Source organism: Oratosquilla oratoria, chromosome 27 (assembly GCF_046742065.1).
Source record: "Oratosquilla oratoria isolate Oo_2021 chromosome 27, ASM4674206v1, whole genome shotgun sequence".
Classification (NCBI taxonomy): Eukaryota; Metazoa; Arthropoda; class Malacostraca; order Stomatopoda; family Squillidae; genus Oratosquilla; species Oratosquilla oratoria.
Window position 1 is genome coordinate 38,091,008 of NC_134803.1, and position 24,628 is coordinate 38,115,635.

General features: G+C 39.0%; 2 protein-coding genes across 4 annotated transcripts in view; one reads left to right on the forward strand and one right to left on the reverse strand.

Annotated features, from left to right (window-relative positions):
* Positions 1-980: 980 nt before the first annotated feature.
* Positions 981-10,025, reverse strand: LOC143039970 (uncharacterized). 3 transcript variants are annotated; one of them, XM_076210465.1, is made up of 3 exons: positions 9,980-10,025; positions 3,983-4,829; positions 981-1,764 (listed from the first exon to the last, which is right to left on the reverse strand). In XM_076210465.1, the coding sequence occupies exons 2-3, from the start codon at positions 4,825-4,827 to the stop codon at positions 1,299-1,301; spliced, it is 1,311 nt and encodes a 436-aa protein (XP_076066580.1). In that variant the 5' UTR covers positions 4,828-4,829; positions 9,980-10,025; the 3' UTR covers positions 981-1,298. The 3 variants fall into 3 exon arrangements, with proteins under 3 accessions (XP_076066580.1, XP_076066578.1, XP_076066579.1); XM_076210463.1 differs by lacking the exon at positions 9,980-10,025 and adding an exon at positions 6,711-6,781; XM_076210464.1 differs by lacking the exon at positions 9,980-10,025 and adding an exon at positions 6,671-6,730.
* A 373-nt stretch (positions 10,026-10,398) lies between these two features.
* Positions 10,399-24,628, forward strand: part of Nup188 (nuclear pore complex protein Nup188) — a 31,658-nt gene continuing 17,428 nt past the window's right edge. The window contains exons 1-13 of the mRNA XM_076210466.1: positions 10,399-10,521; positions 11,897-12,104; positions 12,647-12,865; positions 14,399-14,668; positions 16,375-16,505; positions 17,171-17,414; positions 17,659-17,827; positions 18,849-18,964; positions 19,141-19,389; positions 19,946-20,094; positions 20,497-20,648; positions 21,540-21,679; positions 24,287-24,449. Coding sequence (XP_076066581.1) covers positions 10,505-10,521; positions 11,897-12,104; positions 12,647-12,865; positions 14,399-14,668; positions 16,375-16,505; positions 17,171-17,414; positions 17,659-17,827; positions 18,849-18,964; positions 19,141-19,389; positions 19,946-20,094; positions 20,497-20,648; positions 21,540-21,679; positions 24,287-24,449 — 2,227 coding nt within the window. The 5' untranslated portion in view covers positions 10,399-10,504. The remainder of the gene's footprint in view (positions 10,522-11,896; positions 12,105-12,646; positions 12,866-14,398; positions 14,669-16,374; positions 16,506-17,170; positions 17,415-17,658; positions 17,828-18,848; positions 18,965-19,140; positions 19,390-19,945; positions 20,095-20,496; positions 20,649-21,539; positions 21,680-24,286; positions 24,450-24,628) is intronic.

Below are 24,628 nucleotides of genomic sequence, written 5' to 3' on the forward strand. Positions count from 1 at the left end.
TACAATGTTCACCTCCTAGTAGTCGAGTTATACAAAGGGAAGTCTCTTCAAGGGAAAATAACAGTTTGGCACTTAACGATACTCGAATATAAAACAACCCTTTATTATATTCAAGGAAATGCTAATGTTGTGGCTGATGTTCTTAGCAGAAATGTTTACGCAAATTCTGTCTCTAAAATAGATGTAATTTCCAAAGAGAAAATACAAGAAGAACAATGAGCGGACACCATCTGGATGTTTTTGAGAGTCCTGTACCAAGAAGTGAGTTGGACCTAAACGGCAAGACTTGAGAAAGATATCAAGAGAATTAACAAACTGAAAATAATTGTCTATACCCAAGTGCCGCAAATCTTTACTTAAGTCATGACAGTCCCAAGGCAGGTTTCCTCAGGCATGACAAGTGTCCTCCACAAAAGAACAAAAGAATGGAGGAGACTACAAGAGACCATAAGGCTTACACTAAGCAGTTCCATGTCCCTTACCACCTGTCATCCCTATCCATAAAGGCATCTAATATCTTAAAACAACTGTTTCAACACTCACTACATGGTTACTAAGTCTATTTCATTTGTTAACTACTTTTTTGGTAAACCAGTTCGTGTCTATTTCTTTTTCAAACATAGATTTGTCCAATTTGAATCCATTAATACGAGCCCTGCCCTGATATCTTGATATGATGACCTTGCCTGCAGAATACCTGTTAGATCACCTCCACATTCTTCGCCATTTCCTTCATGCTTTTTCACTCTTTCCAATGGCTTTCCTCTCTTCCTACATAATTCAATGCTCACCACACTAATTCCTCATAATGTTTATCAAAACTTTGTTTCACAAACTGACCCTTGCATCTGTACATTATCATTTATTTATTACATTGTGAACACCTTAACCACGAAACCAGCTCCCTTCCATAAACAATTTCTTTGAACTCAGGTCTTCTAAATAATTGATAGAATTAAAGTTGCCAATTATTTCGGGGTTGTTTATTTGGGAAATAGAATTCACATACGAGACACAATTAGTTACCTCGTTTATAATAAACATTTTTAATCTGAGCCCATGCTTGATCAAATCTGTTAAAAACCTTAGGAAATCAAACTCGTTAGGATATGTAGCATTGATATGAAGAGTATCTGCCTTTCTTACAATCTTCACTCCTAAACATCGTCATATCTACGTCCCTTAATCGGCGAAAAGGAACCCTGGACGACGCTGTGCATATCCTTGAGAGGCATATGATTATAACACTCAACAAACAACTGAAATTCTTGAGACAACCAGAAACATGATCACCCCCCCTATTGTATGGTAAATCCGCTGGCAGTCATTTCATCAAAGATTGATATCAATCGAGCGGCAGCAGTAGGATTCTCTCGAGAAAGTCTGACAATTCCTTCAGCGTTGTTTTTTGTAACCCTTTCCCACGCCGCCTTTGTATCCTCCTCCAGAAGGAAATACTGCACGTGGCCCTCCCCGAGAGCCGCTGGAAGCAGGAAAAATCCCACAAAGAATCCAAACACTTTGAAGTCGTGATATTCTTTTTCAAATTCGTCGAACGAGAAGGGCATGTCCTGAGATGCAGCCTGGAGGACTTTCTGGAACGTACTGTAGTATGTGCTCAGGAACTCGCCAAGGTTCTCCTGCCGCATGTCTCCATCCAGACTTGAGTAAAAGAAAAAGTTGAGGTCTGCTGCTGGAGAACATATCCTGGCGAGTTGCAAGTCCAGGAGGAGAGCTTCCACCGGTGATCCATCGTCTCCGTATCTACGGACGCAGAAAAAAGTATAAATTAATATCCGCTCTAAGAAAATAAAACAATCTGCACATTCATATATTCAATTACTATAATTATTACGATGTGTATGTTCTATGTATAACAAAGAACGACCAACAGATGAAAAACAAGTAGGAAAACATAGTGGAAGAATACAAATGTGGGCTATCCTAGGGTGACAATTCTTCATGTGGGCCATCCTGGGTTTCCGATTCTTCGGGCATACAAGTTGATGACAATAAGCATAACACTCATTCAACCTAACCTAATCGTTATTCCACTGTTGATATTCGGTGTACTGGGGTGACAATTCTTCATGTGACCCCAAAATTCACTACCGAGTGTCCGAAGTGAAAATATACCATGACTTTAACTATTCTACTGTGCCAGTGTGTGCCTTAAGGTCAGTCAAAAGCAGAAGGCCCTGACCAAGTCAGTTATTCGGTACGTTAATAATCTAAATATTAAATCAATGCAGTCTCGTTTACAAAATTTCCTTTTATTTGAAGTAATATCTGAAAAACACACCATGCAACAGTCAAAGTTATATTTGCGTACTATAACCATAGAATATGGACTTCGTTGATCATATATTTGAACTAGGGCAGTGGTTCTCAGACATTCACTCCAATTTCCCCCTTTATGAATTGTCAACATTCGTTTGGCTCCTCTTCATTTTTCTTTCAAATCCGACCCCGTCAAAAAGGTAGAAAAATATAATGATTAAAATAGATTAATGATAAAATGTTAATGAACAAAAACCAATTGCTTTATTACACAGATGACAATCATAGTTATCTTATAATTGATAGATTTTTGAGATACGCTTAACTTGCATTCAGATTCCTCACATTATAAATTGCAACATCAGGCCATGGGATTACTAGCCGACGTAAATTACCATGATATGTCAATGGAGGAATGGATGAAGAGGAGAAAGAGCCCAGTAACTTTTATTCCAAGGCAATAAATCAGGAGCGTGCTGGTCTCACATTTGCTTAATTGTGGGTTCGAATCCCACCATCTTCTCCGATTCCCAGCTGTGACTGTTACCTGCCCTAACATTACCTAAAGTGCATAATAAGGCAAAGGTGACGGCTTCGGCCGCAGCTACTCAGCGCTTCCTGGCGTCGGCAAATCACCACCAACTAGGTAGCAACGGCAGAAGTCTCCTGGTATTCTAGTGCCACCGAGGATTTCTTCGTTTCAATGCCACTTCATGTTCCTGAATAGACTCTGGACTACCTAGAACAGACCATCCGCTCGCGCCGGATCGGTGTTTACGGGAGGGGAAGAAAAGTCCGTAAGAAAATTAAATGATAGTAGTATATAAAAGAAGACTACTGCCGCTGAGCAGTTTTAGAGGATCTTTATTTGGGCTTGTATCGTAGCTCAGGAGTTCCAGAATGAAGGGTACACATATAGTTAACAAAAACAACAATAACGCACCGAGGATACACACACAAATAAAAAAAGTAAAGCACTTGCTGTTATGATAGAGGAAGGAATAGTCTAAGCTATTACTGGGCAAAGGTAAGCGGAAGACTGAATGAGTGAAGTAAAAAATGGAGTTTCTGCTATTGGGCACTTACTAGGTCCCCAATATAGTCACACAGGCAAAACAGAAATAAGTAAACAAGCAGCTTAACCAAAATAAAAGAAAATATAAAGACACTACAGTATTTTGTTTACGTGTTTATCCAAGTGAGTCTTATAACTTCGAGCAATACTATATTCAGTCACCTGAGGACACATTCTGATCTAGAAATTGATCAATTATGAGGCGTCTAATTTTATCTCGAGGACGCTTAGTTGCGGCTAGGTAAACCTAAGCGCAAAATGAGACGCAGGCGACAGTCCACGCAGCACAGGGCAAAGGCAGATTTCATGTTGCTGAACTGAAGTACAGTTTGAACTTCTCTCTAACTTGAAATGCTGAGGAGGTAGTACATCTAGATTCTAGAAGCATGTCAAGTGAAAGAGAAGTTCAAAGAGCACTTCAATTCAGCAACAGGAAGTCTGCCTTTAGCTCTATGCTGCGTTGCCTGTGTCTCAGTATGCACTTAGGCTAAAGTAGTTGTCACTCGTAGCAGTTGGGGAACAAGGAGGGTGGGTGTCCAGCGAGATCTGGTAGTTATGATGCAAGGTTGAACTTCAGCTTGTCGCATATTTGCGCCCAAAAATAGTACTTAAACGTCAGATTCTTACCTGAAAAGTATGTTATTTGTCCAACAGTCCCCTGCGTTGTAAACCACGAAAGGTGGTTTTAGTTCCATCTTCTGGATGACAATGTCCATATACTGTGGCTGAAGTTTCGTTTCAATGTACCTGACAACACCGTCGTAACCTCCGACGTTCCTCGCTACCTGTGCAGCACCAGCGACCATTCCTTCCAGCGACCCGGTGAATGGTTTGTACGTTTTGGTAATCACTCCAAAAATACCATCGACCATGAAAGGGTACAGAGTCAGTAGGTCGCCCTCTGATTTTTTCTTCAGGAGGAACGATGCCGCATGGAGCCTCGCGAGCTCCTTGACGACCAGAAGGCAATGGGGCTTGTCAAGTCCTTTCTTGCGGTCGCTCATTAGGAAGTCTCTTTGACGCAGATCCTCCATGAAGAGAACTTCCTTGCCTACTTCGAGGTGGACGAAATGAGTTTTCGGAACCTGAACATCTGGAAGTCCGATGTCGTGCATTGTTTTGTTCAGACCAGGAGAGATTTCCAGGTAAAATCGTCCTTCCTTTTCGAGCTGGTCCTCGATGATGTCGTTGAATCCCTTCGAAGCTCTTCGTGGATTTATTTTCAAAACGTAACTGACTTCATCGTCTCGACCGCTCTTTGTGTCTCGAAATTTGACGAAAATGCTCGTCACAGTACACGCATAGTTGTCCCCTGGTCTGACGAAGTTCCTCACGTCCCACGATATGATTTCAACAGTTTCCCCTTTGTGCGACACAAGGCATTTACTTATAAGTTCTTTAGTGATCAATGAGTATGAATCAGACAAGCTTTCAGTCATTTCTGTCGTCGTAGCCACAGGAACTTGAGACATCTCTGAAAGTAAGATGTTTTATATTAAATGAGACATACTATTTCAAGGGTTTAGTATGAGATTAAGTAACTTTAATTTGTAATTTGCACTACTGTATGTTAATACGAGGTCTTTGTTAGTTTAACGTTTTATTTATCTATTTATTGGCTTCTCCCACAATCATGTTTCCTCCTTATTTTAGCTCCTTGTAGATGAAGAGCCATTCCTGATTTTGCCCAATACCCTGATTAAAAGCAATGCATTTGACTATTCTTCCCACATTGCCCATTTCATTACCCTCCCCAAGTACGCGCTGATACATCACAGAAAATGTAAGAGTGTAGGGGTGTCCACAGAATATATATGCAGCTCAATAAATAACCATGCTCGTCCTTCATTATTTTTATTAGTTTATTATTAATATTACTATCTAAACATTTGGATATCCTCCATTAAGATAAAGATCAGGCTGAAAATTATAAAAAAAAAATCACTGGATAGGTGTGAACCTACACATCTATGATTTCGTTCAAGTTTCAAGAGGGAATAACTGTAAATCGCATTTTTTATAGAGAAGACGGAAAAGGTAATTTTGGGGGAGAATAGAGTTAGAAAGGAATTATAGTGGGATGATAAAGAAGGTGAGGACACCTATTGTATATTCATATGGAGTAAGTTGAGCTGGCTCGCTTGTATTGCTAATGCTACTGGAGTTATCACCCTGAGATTCCACGGGCTTTACCAGCGCCGAATGATGAGAGTTCGTTTGAATAAAAACGACTTCGGTTACAATATCTTATTTTTTTTTCAAATCTCCAAAATTCTAATTATCTTTCCGTCATATATAGCAAAGCTAAATTATTAAGAGAATGTAAACCGGTATGAATATTAGACATATCGTTGAATTTTTCTTAAAGAAATCTAGATTTCTGTAAGCGAAGGATGTGGGAGGAAAATTAGACAAGTATGATAACCACTACAACTATTATCACTTCAGTGAATTAGACCACAAACATTCGGATGTAGCCAATGAATAATAAACAATTTCATAATGGAACAGAGAAGAATGCACCCAGGTTTGCAAACTTTCAAGTATTCTGTTGTTGTCTAGACTTAACGGTGTTCATTATTTTCACCATGTGCAAAGATTGTTACAGAGTTCAACAAAATACATGTTTCTATAATTCCTTTTAAGTCAGACTAGTTTACATCAGGCTGGTTGCAATGGCTGCTCTGAACCTTGTCATGATTGGACTATATCATATTTTTTCTAGGACTAAATTTCATATCAGAATGTGTATGGGCCCTACACACATTTTTTCTGTAACATTTCTGAAGATATCACATGGATTTAACATCGATACAGCCACATAAATTATATCAATTTTCAGAAAAGGTTCTAAAGGTCATCCTAACTTATCATGTGACCCTCATTTGATTCTGGGGTAAATTTCGAAAACTGGTCAAATTAAAAAAAAATATATATATATATATATATATATATATATATATATATATATATATATATATAAGAACCTGAAGCTAATTTTGAATTAATAATCGAAAGGAGGACCTGGGGAGGGGATTTTTTCATAATAGAGATTCAAACTAATCTTGGATTGATAACTGGAAGATACACAAGAAAAAATATGTTTACATTTGGTTTTCCTGTACAGGAAGAACGCGTCTTCTTTTACAGTCTCCAAACAAAATGGAGGCAAAACTTGCAAGACGTTCCCAGCAGTTATCAACTAATTAAAACCAACAAATCAAGATGCATACAGTTCCACAACAATTCACGTAAAAAACACGATAATATACGTTGCATACAATGATCTATAAATATGTTGAATCGCCTTTCAACCTTAGTGTTATGGAATAACAGTCCAAAGGTCCAATCAAACCTGTGTTGCCACCCTTTCACTCGGCTACGTCAACAACTGCATTGTAGTCAATGAGATAATGCACTTCAGGTGTCTGCACCTCAGTACTGCCCTCTTGCGGCAATGCACCGATACATTTGATGTTCAAGGACGTTCTCTTGCAAAGAATTACACACACACACACACACATATACATACATACATACATATATATATATATATATATATATACATATATATATATACATATATATATATATATATATATATATATATATATATTCTGGAAAGATGGCCATGGGCCCATGAGTGTTAGGTTAAGGTACTCACTGGAATTTCGCGAGAAGTTAGTGTCAAGGTCTCACAATCCGGAATATCTTAACCTCGACTTGTACCACTCTTGCTCATGATGCTTGGTATAACGGATCAGTAGACTTAGACTGAGGTGAAGAGCCTACGCCAGGAGGCGCTGAGTACCTGCGGTCGAAGCCGTCACTTTTGTCCTATGCGCTTCTTGGACTGTTGGGGAAGGTTTCTGCAGGGAATCGGGGAGAAGTGTGGGATGGAGGAAGCAGATACGAGATGATAAATCCATTTTCGAAGTCCAGAGAAATCCATAAAATCTTCTTTTCGCGGAATATCCCCCATGTATTGGAGGCGTTCAGAAACAGAGGGGCATCCCTGCCACATTTGCTGGTTTCAAGCACAGATTATATAGAGTTTACGCCCTTTCACGATCCGTACTTAACTCGAAATAAGTAACAATGGCGGCCACATTTAATACCCCGTCCCACCTTTCACCCCTGGTAATGTGGAATCCCCACTATAAACAGAAAATCATCTGTTTTGAAAGCTACCATGAAGAGACTCCGCTACGTAGTGGTTAATATATTATTCATTGTCATCATTTGTCATTACTATTATTATTTCTTTTTCTTTAAGATGTCCCGCTCTGCAGGACGATACACAAGTAGAACAAATCATAGAACGAATTTTTCATTATCAATCAAGTCTTTCTTGTCATAACATATTGAAAACAGTAGTCTTCTACTTGCTTTTGAAACTCTTTCATCTGTTTGATATCAAGAGGAAGACTATCAAAAAAACTCTGACTTAGATAAGTGAAAACCAGCATTTGATGAAAAGCTTTGTGTATACAATGTATGCAACAATAGTTCGAAGTGCATTAACACTTTCTGATGGTTGATGTTGTCATTCCATAGGCCGAGCAGTTCCGTTTCCCTGAGGAACGCCACGGCTGGAACAGGATTTTCCCAAAAATCCTTTATGGAGTGTGCACTGTGTTGTTAGTTGAATCACGTACAACAGCTCTCTCAATTATGGAAAAATACAGATTTGTAATACCTGATGGGTTAGCACACAAATTTTGAACATTATCCTAGCCCAGTGGTCGGTAACCTGCGACTCTTTCGGGGCATTTGTATGACTCCAGAAGCTTCTTACAAAACAATTATTCAATCAAAACGAAGACATCATATAGTGTAATTTGTAAATATATTAAGAAGTCTACAGCGACAATGGCGTTGTTGAGCTAGTACTAAAGCTTTATTTTATCTCTTGCGACGAGTCTCTATGCTGGTTCCAAGTTCCTGACTAGGGGTCCAAAAGACATTTTGAAAAAAAAAGATATATCTATATCTCCAAGACGTCTTTCGACCTGACTCGGTCATACTCAGGGAGGGAGTTACGTTTATTTATTTTTATTTTTATTTTTTATTTACATCTGTATAATTGGTGAGCGTGTAGCCAACACGCAAAGTGTACCCTTGAAAGACCAACACTGGTCTGTAGCCAACACGCAGTGCCCCCTTAAAAGACCTACACTGGTCTGTAGCCAACACGCAAAGTGCCCCCTTAAAAGGCCAACATTGGTCTATAGCCAACACGCAAAGTGCCCCCTTAAAAGGCCTACATTGGTCTATAGCCAACACGCAAAGTGCCCCCTTAAATGGCCTACACTGGTCTGCAGCCAACACGCAAAGTGTCCCCTTAAAAGAACTACATTGGTGACCAGAGGGTACAAGCGGGCCACTGGCTTCATTACGCCCTTTTGGGAAAGAGTCGCGTCTTCCAATCAAAAGATACAACAAATATTGGTGGGTACAGTGGGTTGATATACTGGCCGTACACTGGGAGGGATCAAACTATGGTTGCTGTGATCTGTAACGCTGCGTTCCTGGAAGTAGCAACTTTCCTGTGGATCATATATGTATGTATGTATGTATATATATATATATATATATGCATATATATATATATATATATATATATATATATATATATATATATATATTCAACTTCGAAAATATCTGTAGCCATCAATTATCGTGATTTGTCTTTCCTAAACTAAACTTGTATTGCGGCTCCGACAGCACATTTTTATAGAACTTTAACAGAAATGGCTCTTCAAGCTGTAGGGTTTTCTGACCACTGTCCCGACTTGAGGGCTATTCGCCAGCTTTCGCAGTTGTGTCCTACGAAGCTTGAATACTACTTCCGTCTTTCCCTTTGTTGATATTAATAGACATCGAAGGGTATTTAGATATGAAGTGATTCTTCGAAACAATGTGTCTTCATATCAGCCACAAACCGTAGGTGTACAAGTTTCCCCATACTTTTACTCATTTTGCCACATATCATTAAGGTAAATTTTGTAAGTAGATGGATAGCAGATGGTACGAAAAGTTCAATTTGATATTAAAAAATGCGCCCTAAGACTATTCAACATTTGACGGAAAACAAAACCTGAGAGAACTTGGAATTACTTCACAGTAGTTGAAGACAGTAAGCTAAACGAAAAGCACATTTGTTAGTGGTGTTCCACAAAGATTTGCCATGGTACCGAACCTGTTCTTGATGATAGTCTTTTACACTGACAAACACTCAACAACTTTTGCGGCTGACATACGAATGTGTAATCGGATAAAGACAACTGACAATGTCAGCCTGATACAAGATTTGAACTTTACTCGTTCATAAATTGAATGGGATTGCGGGCACAATAGTACTCGAAATGCTACCGCCGTCAATGAGGTCACTGTACGTAAACAATGATGTGTAAGTGAAGTGGAGAGCGTGCCATTTATCATTTTCGAAATTAGTTACGTGCTGCGACGATTCGAATTGTTACTCCACCTTGCTGATAATACACACGGCAAAATAAATTACTATCACCACCATTAATGCTCCCAAATACTTAAAAAAGTAAACTTAATAATAATTCACCATTCACCAGTCGACACGATCAAGGATGGGGAGAATAGACTTACCAGGGGTCCGTCTCAGCTGCAGTGCTGCACTCGTAAACGGATTGCGTCAGAGCATCTAAAACAAGCGAACGAGGATTGCATTGGCGGCAACAAACACAGAAGTCTAGAAGACAAAAATATTCCGTATATGAAGAAGATGTGTGATCATTAGGAATAACATAGACCATGTTTAAAATAAAAGACATATATAGCATGACTGATATTCAGTTAACTGAAATATATAAATAAGTCTACAAATATGATCTCAGAATTGTTAATAAATGTTCTACTGAAAATGTGCTAGTGTTACCGAACTTGAATGTAAATATGTTTTTAAAGTAAAACCAGGAGATACAAAATTAAAAGTAAAATAGTACAATACCATTTGGAGGAAAATTTCTAAATAATTGTGAGAGATCGGAAATAAAAAACAAATAGTAGATTGAATATCCTAGTAGCGGTACAAAATTAGCGGTTTAGGATTGTCTTATTACAAATGGTTCACGGAGGTAAACAAATTTGAGGAAGATCACAGAAAACGATGCAATGACTACAATTATAAGGTATGTTCCCAATGTTTAATTACTTTAAGCAAATTTAACATCAGAGAGGAAAGTTCTGAAAATACTCCTCTGATATGGTGGATAGTTTATTGGGTAACAGGTCTACATGAAGCTATATGGTTTTTGTATACATGGCATGATGGTGTGAGAGATGTCAATTTGACGTTGGCCAGTTTGAACGTCCACAGGTTAAAACTATCAAAGGTCAAAATATCTACAAGCTTAATGAATGAGTCAATCGATCCGTTGCCCTGGTTCTTCCCTGGGTATTTGTGAAGTTTCGTTTCACCCGCTCGAATAGCAATTTGTATATTTTTGCATCAATATGACTCCAACTCCAACAAATTTTACTATTCTATAATTTTAGTAATGTTTCTTGCAGAAATTAATATTAAGGGATGATGAAAAAATAATTCCCGCAACCTTCCTGTTACCCGCCATTTAGTCTCACCCGCTTGCAGAGCATCTGTAGTATGACAACTTTTCTTAGTTATAAATTTTTCCACAAATTATTAGGGGATGGTGAAAAAATAGTTTCCACTACCTGCCACCGAAATGGTGTCATGGTTGTCCAGTGTGCAAGATGTGTCTGTCCCTGCACATATTTTTAGGTTACTTTAGGTTGGGTTAGGTTAGAATAGGCCATTGCTCACTTAGTTTACTAAGTGAAGTTCCGAGGTTGATCCTCACAGCCATAGTGGACTACCGCTGCTGCCAGTCCTGTTGTCCCTCCTCATGAGGGCCAATTGGTCTGGTATTGAGTTTGGAGAAAACCTACTGATGGCGGTGTAGCCAGGCAATGGAGGGAGAAAAACTTGTGTTTCAGGAAAAAATAGTGGTTGATACTTTCGACTCAACAAAAATGGCGCTTCAATGGCAGGTAGCAGGAAGGTTGTGGGAATTATTTTTTCACCATCCCTTAATATTAATATCTGCAAGAAAGTTACTTGGAAAAGTTGTTGTAGCTGTTGTAGTATAGTCTATAGATGCAAATAATATAAAAATTACTGGCTGTGCAAGTGGGTGAGATGAAACTTCACAAATTCCCTCCCTTGGAGGAAATAGGGCTCTATTCCGTTATCATGCAAATACATTTTTGACTTCTCTTTATTGCATTTGAAAAATTATTTTTTCTATAGAATTGTAAGTTAAGTTGGTGAGGAGCAATTAGATTGCATAGGTGTCATGTTGAATATCTGTGTTTGCATGATTTTGAATTTTTACTAAATATATTGGGTATAATTCTTTTCATCATAGAATTGGGTAAGTACATGTCATGGTATTTTAAGGATAGCACAAGTTTTTGAAATAATATTTTGATTTATTTACTCCCTCTTTACATGTATTGACTTTTGTTTCTTTTTCATGTTTTCAGTGGAAAAGTATTATGGACCCTTGTATCAGGAGTTAGTATCCTACCCAGTGATGAAGTGGTGGGGGAGGAACTGGAGGCAGCTGCCCCTCACCTCAGAGCAGCCTTGGGGAGCTACAAGCCAGCAGAAAAATCTGTTGAGGCCTTCAATAAAGAAAGCAAGTTAGCCTCAAATCAGAAGGATCTTGTCGCCAAATTGTCAAAGTTGTTGGTTAGTATGTGTTATAGTATTGAGGTATGATATACTGGACCTTGCTTGCAACATAGGAGACCAGGAGGGAATGAAAACTCCTTGCGGAGTGTGTAGTTACATGGAAATTAAATGCCACTCTCACACCACCACAGATATAAAGTAAATGCATATGACCCCACTCCAGCTCTCACTTTATTTTTACCCCTCAGTCCTTTTGTCTTCAGATCCCAGTTGAAGGTCTAGGTTGGACATTAGTTATTAGAATATTGTGAATGATGACCTGTCATCCAGGAGGTGCCAAGATAAGAGGGAAGGAAGAGGATAGAGGGGAGTGGAGTATGTAGAGGATGGAATGGGTGGGAGTGGTTTCTATGCCTTTGTTTTTTGGCTACTTCCGTGTAAGGGGGAAAAAGCCTTTGATATATGTATGTATCTATGTACTGTGAATTAATTTTTCTTCCTCTATCTTTTCTGGTAATGCACATATTCAGGAAGCTTAAAGATAGAAAATGTTATTTTATAATGCTGGAATATTACATATTTTCTTTTTGTCTTTACAGGATTTGGATGCCAAACAGTGTTGGGAGTTATTCAAACTTTATCTCTTATATGAGTTCAAAGGATCTCAAGCTGCTTTGGAATCCATACTATCCAGTGAGAGGGAGTTGAGCATACTATTGGCTAACCTCTTATCATATTACCTCAGTGAGCGTCTTTTTACACTTCGTTGTCTCCGCCATGTTCTCTCCAATATTGGTAGTGCAAGACATCCATACCAGGTATGAGTATTATTTATCTATTATTATTGTTTGTTTTACAAGTGACAGTTTATGATTGGATAAGATTTTATTCACAAAGAGTAAGAGATATTGAAATGTTCACTATTATGTCTGGTGATATTCTCTTTTTAACCTCTTCATACGGGCACAGCATCAGATGCCCGAGGTATGATGATTGATGCATCACAATACTTGCATTATAAAATATAAATTCATTGTTGTATTACTCATTCTCTTTCACTGAGTAATAATAAACACAGGAAATGTGATCAAGCCAGTTCACAGAATTCAGGGGTCATTCAGCTACAACTACAACAAAAATATAATGAAAACACTGACACTTGCATGCTCATGTACCCACTCATGCCTCATGACACCTATGTAGGCATTATCGTATGGAAGAGGTTAATATTTTGAAGATGGTGAATTTATTAACTAATGTTGCTACTTAACTATATGGTTTAAAATTGTAGAATGTTATTTTTTTATTTTTTTTATTTATTTTTTTTTTTTATTTACTTATTTATTTTCTTATTTTGTTTGGCAGCTTGTGGAATAATCATGGGAGATTTCTCTTTTGAGTTATTTTATATAGCTCCAGGCGGTTGTACAATTTTTCTCAGTGGCTACATGTCTTGTAAGAAAGAATCAGGGCAACCTATTGATTGATCTTCTTGTGCTATCCTAATATATATATATATATATATATATATATATATATATATATATATATATATATATATATATATAATATATATATATATATATATATATATATATATATATATATGTGAAGGCTGTATGGGGCAGAGACCTGGAAATTAAGAAAGGCAGAGAGGAAAAGATTAAATGTGCTTGAGATGAAATATCTGAGAAGTGTGGTAGGGGTTACAAGGTTGTATAGAGTGAAAAATGAGGAGGTGGTGAGGAGAGCTGGGGTAGAAAAGGAGATGGCAGATAGGGCTGATGAAAGCGTATTAAGATGGTTTGGGTTTAGAAAGAATGAGTGAAGGAAGATTAGTAAAAGAGGTGGAAGGAGTAAACTTGAGGGGACAACCAAGGCTGAGATGGATGGATAGGGTAAAAGGGGCATTGAGCAAGAGGGGAGTGTTTATCAATGAACAATATTTTGACGTACCCCTAAGGGATTTCTCCTCATCTTTTCTTTTTTCTGGATGAGGGGATGGAGAGTGGGAGTTCTCCAATTAAGTGAAGCAGATTTGCTGTGGATGTGCTGTGTCTTGCTGAGTTGCTTCTGAGTTAAGATGAGAGGGAGGGAAGGATGGTGGAATGGATGGAAGTGGTGCTTGCATTTTGACTTGGCTACCTCCCTTGTAAGGGGAAAAAGCCCTTTCTATGTAGATAGATAGACATTACAGAGCAAATTGATGAAGATTATTTAAAATATATTTCTTTGCAGCTTGTAAAGAAGTTGTATTTGAATTGAACTTTACTACTTCGAAAGTTGAGATTCACAAATTAATGTAAAAGCGATGTTCATAAGTACAATTGCTTTTTTTTTTTTTTCAACAGAAACTGTTCCAAGACTTTGTAAGAGATGTATTAGACAAAGATGGTTCTCTGGGTGAAACATTAATCAAACAACTGAAAGAAATCAGCATCCAGAGCCCCCCCACCGTGCAGAAGAATGGACCAAACCTCCCACCACAGGCTGTCACACATTGGGTGAAGCAGAATTTGTGTGAACAAAGAGAATTACTTGTTATTTTACTCATCTATTACTCAGGGACTGGCAAGAAGTGTTCACCAGAAAATTTTGTCAAGCTTTTGAGATACTGTCATGTAAGATACATTTTATGTAATACTTTTTCATAGTATGAGAATGTTTAATGATGTTAGCTGATTGTTTATCGCACACTGTTTGAAGCTTGCATTCTTTCTTTATTGTTGAAATTCTTTAAATCTATTGTTCTATTTCACTTCATGCATTTTTATATGCAATATCCTTTATCAGTATAATGGAGGTTACATGATGAGAAGGCCATTATATATGTAAAGAAAATTTCCATTTTCTCTGTGGAACTCCTGCATATTCTTTACCATCCTTCCTTTAACTGTATGGTTACATCATTTCCTCCCAATGGCAGGTTACATAGACCTGTATTAATACAACATAGACATCAGTCCAAAGTATTTTCTCTAAGGATCATTACTGTGAGGCTGCTTCTTTCCATTGGTAAACTTAAAGCAATAATATCTTTCCCATTGAACTTTCACTTGTAACCACATTTCACACATCACATTTTTCCTGGTTTTACTTAAGACAGCCCATATGCCATATTTCATATACTTCATGACATACTTATTTACCCTTTGCTTTTTCTCTATCCTCTTCACTTTTCCATACCATCTTAACATGGGCTAGTCAGTGTTTATTTCAATGCTGGACCAATAACAGTTACCTGGAAGTGGTGGTCCTATAAGACAAGCATCAGAAAGAATCACGTCCCAGTTGTCCATCTTCAAAACATGACAACATCTTTGCCTCCATCAGAAGTGCCATTTGGGGCTGGTGCTGTTTCTAGACTGGGTTCAAGATCTCTCTGTTAACCTTGACTATATTTCATCCCCATGAAGCACCCAACATTCAGATTAAAAGGTCTGACTCTCCTACTTAACAAAAACACTAAGATACTGGGCATCGTTTTTGGTACACAGTGACCTTCAGCCCACAGATCAAAAACCTGATTCCCTCCTCCTCCTCCTCCTCCTCCTCCTCCTCCTCCTCCTCCTCCTCCTCCTCCTCCTCCTCCTCCTCCTCCTCCTCCTCCTCCTCCTCCTCCTCATTCTCCTCCTCCTCCTCCTCCTCCTCCTCATTCTCCTCCTCCTCATTTTCCTCCTGCAAGACATATACATACAGTAGAGACAGACTCACAATCCAATACAGAGTTCCAAAGTTTCTTTTCTGAAAAGTATGTGGATAACTCCAAGACCATCATTGGTTACTGTGGAAGTTTCCAGTCAATAAAACTTGGGGCAGCATTTATTATCTTCTCCATCATTCTCCTGTATCCACTCAACCTTCAGTAGCCACACTTCACTCTCCTACAATGGTGCTTCAAGCTGTACCTGCACTCCTCAATATTTTCTTTCTCTTCATACTTTTTTCTTTTCCTTTTAGAATTTCCATAGGTTTCTGCACTTCTGTCGCAGTCATCTTACGTTCATTACTTCAGGTTACATTTATTCCTTCAAATTTTTCTGGCTGTAAATCTGTGGCCTCATGGTAGCCAGTAATGTTCTCAAAGACCTCCCATAGATCTTTCTGGGGAGCAACATCACATTCACATTATTCACAGACTTTATTCAAGCAAAAATTTATTTTATTTATCTGAGGGGGTTTAACTTTAGTGAAGGTGTTAATGGTATTTCTCTTTCTATGAGGGTATGGTGATGATATGATGATGCAGTAAAGAATTTGCATGAAGTTCTGTGGTTGTGAGGATATTTTTTAATTCTTTATATCACTCTTTCTCTTGCTGACCCAGGACACCGGTTTTGGGAAACGCTTGGGTTATAATGAACACATCACTGAGAGTCATCGATGCCTTGTGGAACTCCTTGCTCAGACACAGTGTCTTCTACTTGTCCGTCTGATTGATGTGGATGCTGATCCAAGGTAAGCAGTTGTTTGCTAGTGTTTTATGCAAATATTGTATTTCATGTCTTGCAGTTATCTGGGCCAGTCACATTACTGTAAATAGCCCCACTCCACTTGTGGTGGACCTAGGGTTATTGATGTGTTTTCTTTTTGGCTACCTCCCTTGTAAGGGGGAAAAAGCCTTTGGTATATGTATGTATGTATGTACATAGCCATGACCCACTTTCAATGAACCCAGACTTTGGCCTGTCTAGGTAGATCCATATTAGGCTGCAGTGTAAGGGTCAGGTGATAGGAAGGTGTTGGACTGAACATAAGAATAAAGGAGACTGCAAGAGACCATAAGGCCTACACTAGGCAGCCTTTCTGGGTGTGAATGAGGTATTAGGGAATCCTAATGGGGTGTGGATGTATGGAGTGTATAAAGGAAGCCCTGCACCCAGTTTGTGTCTGGCACAGTGATGTGAGCTCTGGTCACTCATGAAGCATGAGTGCTACCACTCAACCAAATAAGCTCATTTGATATTAACCTGAACTAAATCTATTGAATGTCACATAGGGCATTATACTTAAATATGAGCGTGATGATGTATTGACAAAATGTAGATGTACTTTTTTTTTTTTTTTTTTTTTTTTTTTTTTTCATGACACACTTCACAAGAAAATAATTGCCTTTTGTACAGCACTCATGACCTGTGTAAATCAGAATGGGTATCAAAGATAGATCCAACCATGAAACTTCTTGGATCTCAGCCATGCCACATGCCACCCTTGATAGCTTGGTTTGTGGTGCAGCAGCAGAGAGCAAGGGCAGATGGAGCTCAGAAGCCAGAGGGGATGCAACAGTACCTTAAAATGGGGCGTAGGGCCCTGGAGGGAAATGTGTTCCAGTATTTACAAAGTATCTTGGATAATCCAGTGATGCAGGTACTGTGGAACATTTGATTTATTCATTTATTTCTGTGTGGAGGGATCTTGTAATCTTATGATGGATTTTGGTGATGTTTGAAATTTCAGAAACATTTGTATTAGCTAAGGAAAATATATAGCTACTAGTCTTGTGCTAAGAACTGGATACCACTCTTTGCAAATATGTAAATAACTTGTAAAGCAGATTATTTATTTTATTTTTCTTTAGAGGTGTTTGATTGCATTTTTTCTTTATTTGAAGGGTGACTGCCTTGTATTTAGGGTAAGCAGTAGTATCATCTATTCACTGGTATGTGCATGTGGGGCTGCTGTGGATATGGAGAAGGCTGGAGTGGTATTAGCCATCACAAGTGTTCTAGAGCAGTGCCTGGAACATGAACCTCCAGCTCATCTGTTTTGGTTAGAGGAAGGTATGTAGTCTAGGGATTGTAATAATTTGATTCTACATGTGAAAAAAGTCTTCTGTATTTATATATCTACTGCTCTTCTTCCCCTATTACTTTCAGCTGGTGACAGAGAAATAGCCCAAGCAGTGTGAAGTTTCTTTGTATGTGTGTGTTTATGTGTGCATGCATGCAAATGAGGGTGAGGACTCAAATGAACCCTGGTAATTGTGTCTTTAAATATGCATGGATGTGGTATGGATGAAAGTGAAAAGGAAGATATTGATAGTTTGTGCAAAGAAGGATGTGTTAGTACTGAAATAAAACTGAAAGGAAAGGGTGCATTAGAATTCAGGGGCATGCTGGGTATGCTATTGGGAGTGGCAAGTGGGTAAGAGTCAGAAGAACTGGCACTGTTGTTAAGTGATAAGATAAGTAGGTTGCTGTTGGAGTGTAAGACAGTATCTTAGAGTGTAATGTTGGCAAAAGTGAAATTGGCGTGGGAGTTATGAGCTTTAGTGAGTGCATGGCTGTAGGTGTAAGACAAATTATGAGGAGAGGGAAATATTTTGAATTGATTTAAATGAGTGTATATAGAATTTTGAGAGGAATGGAAATGTGATGATGTCAGAGGATCTCATTACTAGAGTAGATGAGCCAATAGGTAGAGTAATTAGGAAGTACGGAAATTGACCCGTCAGAGAAATAGAAGAGTAGCTCCCAGGACAGCCAATAACTGCACTGGCAGACCCAAGTTCAGGTCATAACCTTACACTGAAACAATATCAATACAAAATTGGCCTGGCAATAGAAACTAAATGTTGTCAATGCACCTTCCACATAGAAGACACAAATCACATACTACACTACCCTATGCTCCAGCCAGCTCCACAAAATCTCTTATCTGAGTGACTTGTAGGTTGGACTGGTGGTGATGGACAGCTTCCTGGGGACCATTTGTCATCTGCAAGAGAGAACCAGAGCAACAGATTGAATGCTTTCTCACATTTTATAAGTATATAGCAGGTGACACTTTTTTCATGCACAGGTGGAGCTGCAGACCTTGTAGTACCAAGTGCCATAGCAAGTTTCCCTCTGAACTACCAACCTCTTCTTGGCTTAGCTACAGCTTTGGCCAAGGCTTCCCCAGACAGCTGCAGTAAAGTTAGTACAAGTCTCCTTAGTTGAATACTGTCATTCTGTCTCTGATAATATAGATATGGTGTATAATGTAATTTTCATGTGTTAAATAGTTATCCACAAGGAACTAAAATGAGAAGGAAACAAGGGTGAGAAATACTTATGTCCAAGTAATACATTCTGTATGTATGTATTTGCAGGTGATGGAACTACTAGGAGAATTGCCCTCAATAACTTGTCAGCTGAGTGAAGAACAGCTGTTGTACCTGCGGGTCGTAGAGTCTGAGTGTCTGACCACATTATCCTTGACCCCCTTCCCTGGCATTACAATTCCTGCAAGCACTCACGGCACTGTTATGGCAACAAGTCCTGCCTATGTTGTTACATGGCAGCATAGTGTCAATGGCTGGCAGCTCTTGTTGTTGGCCATGGAAAACCTTGACAACATGGTAAATTACGTAACAAATCCCTTCAGTAATATGACTTCTTAATATATTTTTTTTTGGCACAAGACAGATGATTTAATACATCTGAGAGCTGGACTGTGGCCTGAATGAGGTTTTGACTTGTTGAGATCAATAAGACTTGTATTTACCTGTTTGTACTGTACAGCATTGGAGCTGTGATTCTAGGGTCTTGTTTCTAACTCTTCACAGAAATTTTGGCAGAAATATATGTTTTTGACATGTTTACTTCCTATTCCACATTTATTTCATACACGCTAACATTACTGTCTACTCTTCTCGGACCTTTCACCTCTATGAATTTATTTTATTTAGTGAAAACTTACTTGAAGCCTTTGTTCTTGATTTCAGTCCATATTGATACCTCTTCATAAACTTTTCCATCCACTCTCAACTTCAGTTTTATTGTTTGTAATATGCCATAGAAGTGAATGCAAACAAAAGAACAGTGTTTTTTCTCGAAAGATAGCATCATGAAAATAATACAAAAATAGTACTTATGGTGTCATTTTAGACTCTAATATCTATAATTTATTTTCAGTTAAGTTCAGGCTCTTCAGAAGGCTCTACATCAGCTGTTGATATGGTTACTTCTATTCTCAAACTGGTGATAGCATGTGTGAATGTGTGCCCAGACCAGAGCCCAGCCTTTGCACACATAACTGACAAAGTGTACGCCATTGTTAGCAGGTGAGCATGTGAAGTCCTGTCCATTAGGATCAGTGGTGCTTCCTCTGGGTGTATGGTATACTTCCAAGGTTTAAAAGTGTACCATAGATAAAATTAGAATGAGTTTTCATTGTAGGAAAATGTTATTTTGATTCCCCATTATATAAATGTGCTGCAGTCATTCAAGAAAACAAAACAAGACACACTACAGGGTACACCACAAAGCAAAACATGAAGACTAGTAACAGGAAACACTAAACGACCTCAGTGGAACATCTGCACTCAGAAACCAAAACCTTCCCCCAAAGAATAGAGCTACTAATTTTAAGATTACTTATGTTTGTGTGAACTTGTTTGTCATATACAATTCAGAAAAGTTAGTTTAAGAAATAAGATGATTTACATTCTTCCTTTATCTTTCAGAGTTGCAAACATGACAAAGCCCCCACCATTGTTAGTAGCTGCCCTGATTGAATACTTAGCACAAATTGCAGCATCAGATTCTCAGCGCATTTGGTCAGCTCTTGAGGGTTGTGCCCTGTTTCCTAGTCTGCCTCCTTCACCAAAAGTTGTTGGTAAGTAATTTGGGGCTACCAACAAAACTCTAATGTTTATGATAATGCATAGGTCTGTCAGTTGATACAGGCGTAAGCCAAGAAGAGAAAACAGCTTCAAGACAAACAGTAATGCCTCTGAAAATTAATGTCCATGTGAACAAGTTGCTTAAACATGACAAAGAAGAAAACATTGACTGGGAATGAAGCATTTATTCCTGATGTTTCGTCAATTTTTTAAAAAATCAGTTGACGAAACATCAGAAATAAATGCTTCACTCCCAGTCCATGTTTCCTTTGCCGTGTTTAAGCAGTAATGCCTCTATTCATGGCACCACACAGTATTGAAATGCTGTCATTACATAATCACCCTCAGCAGTCTTTGGTCTACTCAATCTTAAAGTTTTTTCACCCCCATTCTCAGCCATACTAATATTTAGAGTAGAAAATGGGGTGGGACCACTGATTTACTGCTGTCTCCTTTATAAGAGGCAAGAAGGCAGTTGCTATATAGATAGACCACTGATTCATATACCAGTGTCTTTGACCCATATAATAGACAAAATATGTGAAAAAATTGTAAAAGATGAGTGAAATACTTGGAGGGGAAAGGAAACATGGTTGACAGTCAATTTGGATATAGAAAAGAAATTGACCTGCTAATTTTTTATTATTGATTGATTGATTGATTTGAATACCATTTCCTTTCAGGTAGAAATATAATGCTGAATGTATAATAATAAATAAGCCTCAGCATACCTGTCATTGGTATAATTACCCACTGGATATATCTAGTTTATAGTTACTGAAAGCTGTTTTTAGTCAAGATAATGTTATGGCTTTGGGCCAGCTCACTTTGTGCAAAGAAACATTTGTCACAGTTTATTTATATTGTGCTTTTGACATCTGTAGGAGGCAAACGAGGCAAGTCAGACCCTTTGCTTGGGTACAGAGCCGGACAGTTGCGAGCACTGGTGTGTGGGGGCAAAAAAGCCTCTGGGACCTTTCCGATCCTGAAGTCATATATGCAGCTCATTGTCAAGGGTACTATGGTAAGTCAGTTGTTTGCATATTTTCAGTTTATATATTTATCCTTCCTGTTTCCTGTGGATGTGCTGTGTCTTGTTGCATTGCTTCTTACCCTGCTCATTGTCAAGGGAACTGTGTAAGTCAGTTGTTTGGTTATTTTCAGTCTATTTATATATTTATCCTCCCTGTTTGCTGTATTAACACCATATTTTTATGCAGTTATTAATTAAGATTTTTACTTTAGTGACAGAGTTTGGGAGGGTGTGCAAAAAAAGGAAGTTGAAAATAAATGTGGATAAGAGTAAGGTGATGCAGCCCGAAGGAATTTCTCCCCGACTTTTCCTTTTCTGCACGAGGAGAAGGAGAGAGGGGGGGTTGCCGATTTAATGAAGCTGCCTTGCTGTGTCTTGCAACACTGCTTCTGACCCAGGGCAGTAGTCAATATGCAGGGATGACCCGTCATCCAGGAGGTGCCAAGATAAGAGGGAGGGAAGAGAGTGGAGGGGAGTGGAATATGTTGGGGACGGAATGGGTGGAAGTGGTTTTTATGCCTTTGTTTTTTGGCTACCTCCCTTGTAAGGGGGAAAAAGCCTTTGGTATATGTATGTATGTATGTAAAAGTAAGATGATGAGATGTACAAGGGGGGAAAGTAGCAGGAGACTGGAAGTGAATATTAAAGGAGAGAGACTGGAGGAAGTGGATAGTTTTAGATGGGTGGGAATGTGGCAGGAAAGGGAGGAGTGGAGGTAGAATGTAGATTGAGAAAAGCAAGTAAATGTCTTTGGGGATTAAAAAGTGTAATGAGAAATAGACATCTGGGAATGGATGCTAAGAGGAGATTGTATGAAGGAGTGATTGTGCTGTGGGTTTTTCACTTAGTGGGGACTGGAGATGGTTAAAGTAAAAGGAAAAAAGTGGAAGATGAACCAGTTGTTGTTTGCTGACAACACTGTGCTTGTAGCAGGATCAGAGGAGGGATTGAGGAAGTTGAGTTTGGGAGGGTGTGCAAAAGAAGGAAGTTGAAGATAAATGTGGGTAAAAGTAAGGAAGGACGGGAGAGGACAGAAGACATGGGTGAATGGAGAATGGTTGTATATGGATGATGTTGTGATTGCATGAGGTGGAATGGGCGGGTGGATGGGGGGTGAGGTAGTATGTGTGAGCAAAATTTGACGCAGCCCAAAGGGATTTCTCCCTGTCCTCTCATTTTATGCAATGGGGGATCGCCGATTTAATGAAGCGGCCTTGCTGTGGATGTGCTGTGTCTTGCGACACTGCTTCTGACCCAGGGCAGTGGAATAGGTGCAGGGATGACCCGTCATTCAGGAGGTGCTAAGATAAGAGGGAGGGTGGAGGGGTGTGGAGTGTATTCAGGGATGGAATGGGGGGGAATGATTTTATGCCTTTTTCTTTTTGGCTACCCCCCTTGTAAGGGGGAAAAAGCCTTGGTATATGTATGTATGTATGTATGTATGTAAAAGTAAGGAGATGGGATGTACCAGGGGAGAAAGTGGCAGCAGACTGGAAGTGAGTATTAAGGGAGAGAGAGACTAGAGGAAGTGGATAGTTTTAGATACTTGGGTGTGAATGTGGCAAGAAAGGGAGGAGTGAGAGTAGAGGTAGAATGTAGATTGAGAGAAGTAGATGACTTGGGGTATTAAAAAGTGTAATGAGAGATAGACATTTGGGAATGGATGCTAAGAGGAGGTTGTATGGAGTGATTGTGCCAACAGTACTGTGTGGGGCAGGAACATGGAACATAAGAGAGGATTTTGAATGTTTTTGAGATGGGGTGTGTGAGAAGTATGATAGGGGTTACTAGGCTGGATAGAGTAAGAAATGAGGAGTTGAGGAGGAGAATGGGGGGGGAAAGGGAGTTGGGAGATAGGGTTGATGAAAGAGTATTGGGATGATTTTGACACATGGAAAGAATGAGTAAAGAAAGATAGTAAAAGAGGTGTGGAAGGCAGAGGTAGAAGGGGTGAACATGAGGGGGTGACAAAGGATGAAATGGATGGATGAGATAAAAGGAGCATTGGGAAGAGGGAAATGTTTGTTGAGAGGATGGGTAAAGACAGAATATAGGGGTGAATGGAGAATGTTTTTGTATGAATGATGGTGTAATACATGAAAGGGAGTGAGTAGGGGATGGGGGGTAAGGGAAAAAAAATAATTTGATGCAGTCTGAAGGAATTTCTCCCCATCTTCTCTTTTTCTGTGTGAGGGAACGGAGAGGAGGGGGTCGCTGATTTAATGAAGCAGCCTTGCTGTGGGTGTGCTGTGTTTTGCAACACTGCCTCTGACCCAGGGCAGTAGGCAAGATGCAGGGATGCCCATCATCTAGAAGGTGCCAAGATAAGAGGGAGGAGGGTGAATGGGAGTGGAGTATGTGGGATGGAATGGGTGGGAGTGTATTTTATGCCCTTGTTTTATGGCTATCTCCTTTGTTAGGGAGAAAGAGCCTTTGGTATATGTATATATATATATAGATATCCATAATTTACATCATTCCTGTTACATTCAAAGCATGATACAGTGTTTTCTTACTGCCTTTTTAATTTATCTTATTAATTTATTGTAAATTGATCTGTTATGGATTGAATTATTTCTTTTGTACTTTTCCTTCCAGTGTGGAGTCAATAAGAGTGTCGTGCGTGGTGGGGTCGTTTTTGTTGTACAAGAAGTGTTGCCTATGCTGCTGCAGTGGTACTGTTACTCTCCCAATGAGCGCATAGCAGTCTTGCAAGCGTGCCTGTCCCTCATCCATAACACACTTGTGGCCCCAGAACTAGGTAAGGAGCTTTGTTATTACAGTTGCATGAAAATGATGATAACTGTTGCCATGGGTTTCATCATTTGGATGTCCAAAGCCATCAGTGAGCCAGTGATGATTTTCATGGCTCTAAAATATCCATATACTAAGAGGTAGCCAAGTCAAAGGCATGTACCTACTTTTATCCCACCATTGGAA

Excerpts from the sequence above, each read along its gene's own strand:
- LOC143039970 (XM_076210465.1), bottom strand. The coding sequence starts at position 4,827 with ATGTCTCAAGTTCCTGTGGCTACGACGACAGAAATGACTGAAAGCTTG. Across the intron at positions 1,765-3,982 it reads ACAAATAACATACTTTTCAG|ATACGGAGACGATGGATCAC; the intron begins GTAAGAATCTGA and ends CTGCGTCCGTAG.